The sequence below is a fragment of the Ptychodera flava genome, chromosome 19 (assembly GCF_041260155.1).
Source record: "Ptychodera flava strain L36383 chromosome 19, AS_Pfla_20210202, whole genome shotgun sequence".
In the NCBI taxonomy this organism is placed as follows: Eukaryota; Metazoa; Hemichordata; class Enteropneusta; family Ptychoderidae; genus Ptychodera; species Ptychodera flava.
In genome coordinates, this window is record NC_091946.1 from 20,722,061 (window position 1) to 20,732,074 (window position 10,014).

General features: G+C 37.1%; 1 protein-coding gene across 2 annotated transcripts in view; it reads left to right on the top strand.

The window, feature by feature from the left end:
• LOC139118856 (E3 ubiquitin-protein ligase RNF13-like) overlaps positions 1-9,662 on the top strand; it is a 36,484-nt gene extending 26,822 nt beyond the window's left edge. Inside the window, exons 6-10 of one of the 2 annotated variants that reach the window (XM_070682369.1) lie at positions 859-943; positions 1,438-1,543; positions 1,977-2,070; positions 2,572-2,652; positions 3,371-9,662. In XM_070682369.1, the coding sequence (XP_070538470.1) occupies positions 859-943; positions 1,438-1,543; positions 1,977-2,070; positions 2,572-2,652; positions 3,371-3,789 (785 nt within the window). In that variant the 3' untranslated portion in view covers positions 3,790-9,662. The remainder of the gene's footprint in view (positions 1-858; positions 944-1,437; positions 1,544-1,976; positions 2,071-2,571; positions 2,653-3,370) is intronic. The other variant, XM_070682370.1, reaches the window with a different exon arrangement.
• The last annotated feature ends 352 nt before the right edge of the window (positions 9,663-10,014 follow it).

The window sequence follows — 10,014 nt, forward strand, 5'->3', positions numbered from 1 at the left end:
ATTTACATTATCATTGAATGAATATTCCAGTTGTGAATATGGTGTGAAGTATGCATGTAAGCAACTAGAGGGGTTTTGTGTTGGTGTGAAATTGGTTCTCACTATGAGATTTTCCAGCGTGACTGATGTACATGTATGTGAGCTCTGATGTCTGCCTTGTTGACCCTGAAGGCAGTGTGTGGGAAATGCTTGAATTGTGCAAAGTGATGTTACCGTAGTAACCAACACTTGCATTCGTGGAATCAAGAGTACTGCTGTGACCTTGTCAGTGGGAAAGAGTGCTTTGGATTGGGAGATATTTACACACTGTGACAAATGGTAACCAATAGGGCTGAGTCCTGATTACGCAAAAATAGATTTTCTTTTGAAATTGCCATCAACGGTATTTTAATGGGAGGGGGGGGGGGGGGGAGAAAGGCAGGGAAAGATATTTTGTTGTCAGTTGTCAACATTTTAGTGTGGCAGACTTTTTCATGTTTACTAGGATGAGTAGTGTGTAGACAGTGATATTGATGTAAATAATCATTAAAATAATGTAATGGTTGAACAATACATGTAGATTATTTTACATTCGAGGTTAAGAGATTTCTATGTCATCATAGACATGTATACCCATCCTTGTGCCATACATACATACCAGTAACATTTTCAAATGACCTTATCAATCAGAAATGTAATATTTATATCAGAAAAAAAAAGTTGCCATAACCGAGACTTCTTTGTCACAGATGGTTTCGTTTTGGTCGTGGATTGTTTTGCTGAGCAAATCCTTTCTCCATATACAGTACTTTGCCGTAGCTTTTTTTGCAATTCTTTTATGTTTGAGTTGTTCTTACTTGTCTTTTGTTTTTGTCATAGATGGTAAACAGGTTGAGATACCGTCAGTGTTTGTTGGTGAAAATACCGGACTTGAACTCAGGGAAAGATATACCTACCAGAAAGGGTGAGCTTTGCATTCTCATGATTTCACACCGTTTTTCCTGTCACAATACTCTTGAACTGGAAGTCTTGAAATAATAGAAGAAGTGCATGTTCACAAACAATTTCATGACCTTCAATATTACTTTTGTGTCCAGATATGCACTTGCTGTAGGGGGTCAAATCACAGTCCAATGGCAATGCACAAAAGAAGCTGGTATTGTATGAAAATGAAGTAACCCTTTGTCTTGATTTCATAGTGAAGCTACATTATTGATGAGCAGCAGATCCAACTGAAACAGAAGTTGTGACAGATATTATTAAAAATGAGTGACTCATACATTCAAGTTGATCTTGCAGATGTAGATTTTCAAGAATATCTGAGTCATCGGTTGTTATCCGTTGTTTCCATTTACTTAATCTGAACAAATTTCCAGGAAATGTCCACGACTGTTCTATTGAGTGCATAGGCCATGTTGATCTTATCCCTACGTTGTTTTCTCATCTGATTCCCCTCAGGTTCACAGTGACGCTGACGCCTGATTTCACGATACCACTCAATTATTACCTGCTACCATTCGCTATAATAGTGGGCATATGTTTTGTTCTCATGGTCATCTTTATGGTAAGTACCTACAGAGTACTCCTCAGTTTTAAGCATGAAGAAAAGAAGAGGAACTGATTGAGAAAACAGTAAGAAAAACTCAATACGTCTGGGCTGCCTGTGGTGCATATTGGAATTTTACGCGGCAGCCCTCAGTCCTTGGTTCTGGCATTGATATGTGTTGACATTGGTGATATCTATATCTATGGTGCCAGTCTGTTTTTCTCCTTTCAAAAGTTGTGACTAGTTCCCCAGTAATTGTTCAATTTACTGAGAAGAAAGCTGATAAAAAAACTGCCCTTTAACTTGTTCACCCCCAAATCCAAGTGGACCGGTACAAAATCACCATTGATAACAATGGGTTTGGGCCAAACCACGGTGGTGAAAGGGTTAAGTATGTGGTTGTGTTAAAGTGAGACTCTACACTGAGATCTCTCTCTTTCTGTTTCGTCAGATTGCCAAGTTCATACGTGACAGAAGGCGACTCCGAAGGTCAAGACTGTCCAGGGAACATCTTAAGAAACTACCAACCCAGAAATTCAAGAAAGGTGAGGGCTATTAGGATTTGAATGTTATGATAGTGATGATGGAGAATGCCCTTCTTTTCATTCCTAACAAAAAATGAAAAGAGCTGATCAAACCGTTTTGAATATATTAAACCTGGACATATGGGATGAAAAATCCTGTAAATTTGTCATCTGATAAAGAAGATTATCATTTCTTGAGACATTTTGAAAATTTCTTGAAAAAAGCCACTGTCACATGCTCTGCAGGGATACTTTGTGTGTGTGTGTGTGTGTGTGTGTGTGTGTGTGTGTGTGATTTTATATGTGTTGTTACTGAAAGCCTCTATTAGCTGTGAATATCATATTTTCACTCTGTGAAAATGAACTTTGTATAGATTCACGTATGTTGTTACTGCATACCAATGCTAGAGTTTATTAACCTTGCTGACATTGGGAGGTAAAAGTGACTTCATTTCAGTCAGTCAGACACGCTATGGAAGGATCCAGTTTGCCTAAAGCTTATCTGCAAATTGCATATTTCAGGAGACGTATATGATGTCTGTGCCATCTGTCTGGATGAATATGAAGATGGGGAAAAACTGAGAATTCTGCCTTGCTCTCACGGTGAGTACTACGCAAGATTTGAGCGAAAAAATATACCTTACAAGGAATGATGGAGTAACTATGTTAATTGGATGACTGTAGAAAGATTGAAAATCATAAATGATTTACAGCACAAACAAGTATAGATAATTTCTGTGCACTTACTGAAAAGGTTGGTTTTCAACTTGCCAAAAGTTACATTGTAAATTGGTGCTTCAGATTTGCACTGTAGAAAGAAACTTATGATTATTCCTGTATTTGGTACAAATTACTGTAAATTATTTTATGACAGAAGTGAATCCATTGCAAATATTGATATTAGAGGTATAATATTGTCATCAAAGTGCAAAGGAGATAGTTCACAATGGTATTCACAATGTGTAAGAAGAACCCCAGTATAGAGGTCAAACTTTACCACAGAGGTCAGTAGGGCTAGACTGAGGTCAAAGGTGAAAGGGTGACATTTGTGAACAGATTTAGCAGATGTATTCTATCCTGCAGTTAGTACATCTGCTACATGTATTCATTTCCTGTGAAGAGGGTGTCATATTGTGGAATTTTCAAATTTGTTTGATGCTAGTCGTAACTTTTAACCTGTTCATCCCCAATTCCCTGTAATCAAGTCCATGCATACCCTTTGTAACAATGGGTTTGGACCAAACCATGGCGGTGAAAGGGTTGAAGATGTACATATCGTGGTGCACTCTGGCTTAATTTGGTTTTCTTCATTGCTCCGCAGCCTATCACTGCAAGTGTGTGGATCCATGGCTGACAGGCAACAAGCGCACCTGCCCAGTCTGCAAACGTAAAGTCATTCCCGGAGATGACATAGACTCCTCAGATGAGTCGGATGACGATGACAGTGATCCCAGCGAGAACACACCGCTGCTTGTCGCCACCATGTCGACGATGACCACAGCACGCTCTGGCGCAATGGGCACCACACCGGCCTCCGTACAGACCAGGATGTCCTCCTCCTACTCCTCCACATCCTCGGAGACAGGCGACAGCGACAGTTACCATTCAAGTAGCGACTCAGAGGAGCCAAGGCGACACAGGGTGTCATCCGTTGCCAGCACTCCGAGTCAGTATTCAACATCAAGCTCAGATTCTGCATCCCAAGCGCAAGGCAGTTCGAGGCAAGATTTGATTGTGTAGACATCGCCAAATGGTTTCCACCGTCACTCAGTTGAAATGCTGTCGATTCACTGATATGATCCAAGAGCAGCACATCAGCAACATCTTTATCCAAGATTTCGTGAAAATTTGTATATCTGACTCTGAATACGGACAACAAGATAGTCCAATAAACGATATATCAAAAGTGGAAAAGTGACATTTTTTGATAAACACTTTGTTTTTCTAGATGTTGATGGACATCAGTTCCACTATTATACATATAACAAACCGGGTATTCAAAAACCGTCATCTCATCCATGAAGCATATGTATTTCATGATTTTTTAACAATCTGCAGAATATTGCATGCAGACCAAAAAACCAAGGGATATGGAGTTTGTACTACCAGCATTTTCAGAAGGCTATATTCTTCATTGGCTCTGTAAGTGTGAAGTTATATTCTGCCTAAACTTTGAAGTGCAAACATTGACTGGTAAACTTTAGTGGGTAAAATATAATTCTGAACACCGGTTGTTATTTATGTGGTAGTATTGACTGGAAGATCTGTCGCTTGAGGGCGCTCTTTACGCTTTCCCCCACCCCCCCCCCACCCCCCCTTAAGTAAGATGAGGAAGCGTGTAGGTAGCGTTCTTGAGCAATGGATCTTTCAGTCTAGTGTTAGTACAGCCTTGAAATTTGATTTCCTAGATGGTAAATATACACAGAGGCACGTGCAGTGTGTAGAAATTTTAAATATGCTTTGTTTTGATGATACATTACTTTTAAAATTCATGGCTATACATGCAATGTTTGCAGTCACGACTAATCTTGCTCCTGACTTTATATTTCGGGAGCCATACATCGCTGTTTATAGTTCCATCAAGTTAGTGCGCCCTCTTAGCCAGTACGTTGCACATCTGTTACGCCAAAACTCCCTTTAACATTTGATCTATAAAGAAGTCATCGTAGATAGTATTGTTATTGGGAGCGTCATTAATACTAAATTTGCTGTTAGAGGGCGCTATCACGATCATCCTTGAACGCTGTTTGTACAGGTTACCTCTGAGGGTTTTAACCACAGGCGTAGACTGGCTATAAAGTGGCTTAAACCCAGTTGAAGCAAGTAGTGTATCTGTATAATGTGTAATATTTTATGACAATGATCTAATAAGAATTGCTACACTCTCCAACCATCCACTATTGATAGATTTGCCATGTTTAACTTATCTGTCCCAACATGTAGGGTTCATGTACAGCCCTGTCCACTGTAATTAAACCTTTACCCGACAAAGAGGCTTTCATAAATATAACTGGCCTGATATTTTCATGTTTACTACTTTTCTTTAGATCAGCCAGCTAGAATCGTGACAGTGTATTGTTTGTAAGATAAAGAATCTGACAATAGGGAGAGCAGATAATTTAATGGTTCTGTGAGGAAAAAAAAAATGCAATGAACAATGATTATCCCCAGTGTGATTCAGTTATATTATCATCACGTCAAAGAGAAAGTTTTGCCGGTAAGGTATTTTCTGTAGAATGTAGAGTGCTGTTTGTAGAGATTAGGTGTCTGGTTCGAGACCTGAACCTTCTAAAAAGGAGGGACTAAGCCTTCAATTGTTCTTTTATAAAAGTCAACTTCTTTTTCCCTTACCTGGTAACTTTCTATTTGAGGTGACAGTCAAAAATTTGGAAGAAAAAACACGTCTCTGATTTGATGGGAACAGGAAAAGCATGAAAGTGTGCTGATGCGATGTGCAAATGTTTGACTGAGTGAAAATTGTATTTCAGAATTTGATAATTTGTTTGTGGTCTGCAACAGCGACTGAATGCTGATAATGCACACTCCAGTCACTGATTAGCCATTCTGTAACTTCTTTAACTCTTTTTACGCTGGTACTGGTTCTGCTATGGATGGTGTCCATGGAGAACGGGTCAATCCATTGTACCCAGAAATAGGGAGGAAATGGTTAGAGTTACCAGTGGTTTGGTTCTGTTTAGAGGAAAGTTTAGATCTGGAATTCAAATGCACCACAGCATGATCAAAATCATGAATATTAAAACCCTTTGAGCGCCAAAGTCAATTGTTGTCACCTACATAGAAAATAAGTCAGACATATTTTTTTTCAGGTTTGAACAATTTTTTTCAGATTTTTCCAAAAATTTTGATCAAAAACTGTAGCCGATGAAAAGTGCTTCTCATTTGGTCTAAATTTATCAAAAGGATTACAGAAAAAATCATTATAAGTGGTAAAATGTTGCACAAAAATTTTGGCGGAAAATTACAGCACTCAAAGGGTTAAGGAGCTCAGATAATGCAATACACCCTGTTTACATCAACTGTATTATTAACCTGTTCATCCCCATTCCCTGTGAACAAGTCCACACTAACTATTGATAAACAATGGGTTTGGGCCAAACCATGGTGTTGAAAGGGTTGAAGCTGTTTCTGATCACTGAGCTGCCGTATATGTAAATTTGTGTCTGTAAAGCACAGCATTTGCTGGGCTGCGTCATTGTATTCCCAAGCATTCTTATGGACCATAAAAACCAGTGTAGTGCTTTTCTACAGGTAGTAATTTACATGTTGTATTACGCCATTGATTTGGATAATGGAAACCTGTGATGTAATTTAAAATGCAGGGTTTGTCTCCCTCACACAGTCACGCGCACGTACCCAAGATCAAACTAAAATCAGTGTCTTTGTTGCAGTAAATCAGTGCATTGAAACGTAGAAAATCTGTAGCTTAGAATAAGAGGCAGTTTTGCAAAGTTGAAAATGTCATTGTGCATTTTCTATGTGTCTCATAGTTTCATAACCTGTTTGTGAAACTTTTATTTTCTAAAGTGGATGCTGTGTCTGTCACTTTCTGTGTTGGGGAAATGTTTTTTAAGATAATATTGTATGCCATACACTACCTTTATAGGTCACGAATCACATGTAATTGTTTTTACAATACTATATAACAGTGTTTTTTTGATATAATAAATGTGTATATGTGTGACCGCCTTATCTGGGAAATGCCTGTACATGCAAAACAATGGGAAAGTATTGATTTTCCAACAAAAGCAAGAAAAGATTTTAAAAAAAAATATTTTGAAAGTTGAGAGGTTGCAGGAGACTCTTAAATAATTTGAACTGCATAATATTCATGATACCACAACATTTAAGGTTTATATATTTAAAGGTAATCAACTTTTGTTGAACTGTGATAGATATCACCCCCAACCTGTTCACCCCCAATTCTGGGTAGACGGGTCCACAATCACCATTGATAACAATGGGTTTGGACCGAACCATGGTGGTGACCGGGTTTAAAATTCCAATTGTGCAGGAAAATAGGATGATATTATCAGGGGAAAGTCTCTTCTTTTTCATGTCAAAATGTCCAGTATGTATTCTCACAGTCGTCAGAACTCTGGTCAGCGTGTGATCTCAACTTTACAAACCACACTGCACGGATTTACACAGATATGCTGTTCAAGCATGATTGATGTGTGTGAGATTTTTTTGTAATATATATGTACATATATATAAATGTTTATTAATGCCCTAAGCATGTCTGGATGTCAGTTATCATCATCCAGTAATGAAGTTATGATGATCATCCCTATGTCCCATATGGTATGGTCCAAGTTTGATAGTGTATCAGTAGGACTAGTACATTATAACAGTGATTTTAGGGAAGATGGGTTATCATGTGTAGCATTAGGTGACCTGAAAGAGTGGTCCTTTTCTGTTCAGCCATTTTCATGACCTCAACATGACCTGATAAGATTATACTGTTCTTAATATTAAACCGCCATTTTGAACAAAGTGACGTAAAAATTGGCAGTATTTGCTAAATTCTGAACTAAATTTGGCATTTTTTGCAGCGGTTATGAGAAATTTGCACTTTTCTGATGACAAAATGTGAAATTTTGAATACTGTACATGACGATGTAAATTTTATTGAGGAATCATAAAAATAGCTGACCAGGAAATGCTGGCTACGAACATCTTGCAGTTGTGCATGTTTTTCAAAGCTTACTTATAATGTCAGTTCGGTAGAATATTAGGCTGTGAAATTTTGCTGCTTTCGTAATGTGGCCCCTCCATGGAGCGTGCCTATTTTGTTGTACACACATGTAGTGGAGCACATTTGACAAGGCCCTTGGTCTGAAATTCAACACCCACAGAACTGTGTAGCTTCTACAAATTTTCAAGTATCTACATAAATTATTTATAATCTGTGATATTTTTGTGGGTAAGTTGTTTTTCGCTCAGCAGTTTTTATTATGGATTTGGGGTAGCGTTTGAAGTGCTGCCATGAACTTGGCAGTGTAGTGAAAAGATAATGTTTATGAATTTTTGTGAATGGAAGCTGTAAACTAGATTTCCAAAGCTCACTTTTAAAACATTGTTTCTAGGCCATACAGATGGCTGCAAAATTATTTGTATTTTGGCAAATTCTGTACTCTGTTCTTGAAACTATCTCACAGAGTTGCCAATCTGCAAACATGTACATATTTTGTACCCGACATATAAATGGACGAATGTAATGATCAAATAATAATGACACTGTCAGTTAAGTTTATAATCATGGTATCTGAGAATTTTCGATTTCAAATGCTTTTATGTTAATCTTTTTCTTTAGATTCTGAAAACTCTGGAAATATTATGAAGAGGTTATTCTCACATTGTCTCATTGTTGTTCCTTTGATTTCAAAATGGATGTATGATTAAAGAAAAGTTGAAAATAGTGGAGGATGTTCCCTTGGAGTAAAGATGTTCAATTTGTGCTGTCACCACGTGTTCTTATTTAAGTTGACACTGGGTTACATCTTTCTTTAAATAGAAATCAGTGCTTGCCTAAGTGTACCTTTCATGGTTTATAGGTGAAATAACCCCCTGAGATTATGTTAAAATTCACAGCAGCTATTTATGGGCCCAGTATTTGCAGTTTTTCTGTGGTGACAAATCAACATCCCCACTCTCACGAAATATGAAGTAAAGAAACTACCTTCTGGTGCGTAAAAATTGGCTTGTACTTTCAATTTTTCGGAAAAAAAAATGTTTTTAAATGTTCATGAATACTGCAAAATGAAATGTGGAGATGAAATATTTTGGGAAATTAATTTTCCTTCTTTGCGTAATAACTTGGAGACAGTAAACATGGGACATTTTTTCCCTTGTGTTGTTACTCCATGCCTGTGTAATGGTAGAGGCAATTAAACTTAAGGTATATGGTATTGTTATACTCCACATATAGACTGAAGGTGTAATTTTCTGATTTTGTACAATGCCTGTAGACAGCAACAGCCATTCTGGATGGAAAAATGATTTCCCGTTCTATCTTGCGCACAAGTCTTACACAAAATCAGTTTAGAATATTTCTTTTTGTTCATTATCAATTAAGAGAAAAGGGGTATTTGAAAAATATAAAATATTAAAAACAGACCAGTGAAGTCTGATGCGAGTGACACAAGCTTGCTATTCATTCTTTGCCAACTCTGTTGTCAGTCTCTTTCACGGTCTGTTGCAGACCCACTTAAAAAGTTAAAATAATTTTCTAAAGGAAAAGTTGTAGGATGAAGACAGAAAAAATTGTCTGGTTTTCGAAAAAATTATGATTCTAAAATTCCTATCTTTTGTGTGCAATTCTTTGAACATTTTTCCTATAATTTTCAATTTAATTCGTGGACGTCGGGGTCTGGTTGGTAAGGTAATGAACAAAATAAGGCTTGCTGAAAGCAGAGAAGCATAATGTAAAGGATCTTTTGGAACAGACATTATTCAATGTCACTTTGTGAAAAATTAAAAAAAAATATTCAAGAACATGTTCCTTTTTGTGTTCCTATCAATTTTAATATTTGTTCCATACTGTATTTTAATATTAATGGATTGTAGAATAAAACAGTCATAAAATTTGAGAACGTTTGTCGTGGTTTCTGTGTAGGAATTATTTGTTTTACTGACAAATGTCAACTAGTATGTGTGTCAGACATGGGAGAATACTCTTTTTAAATTTGGTTTTGTCAGAGGGTCTGTGAGTCAAAGGACAATTTTGCCAAACCCAATGCTTGTTACCTTCCATATGTTTTCCCCAAAACACATTGAGAAGATGAACTCTTAGATAGAGATATAGATATGAAATGATTATATCACAAATTGCTTGAATCTTAAGCTTAGAATCTTCTAGTTGCAAGTGTGTGTTCTGATGAATAGCAAAACATTGAACAGGAAATATTCTAAATGAATTCAAAGAATGACCTTTATAGATTCTGT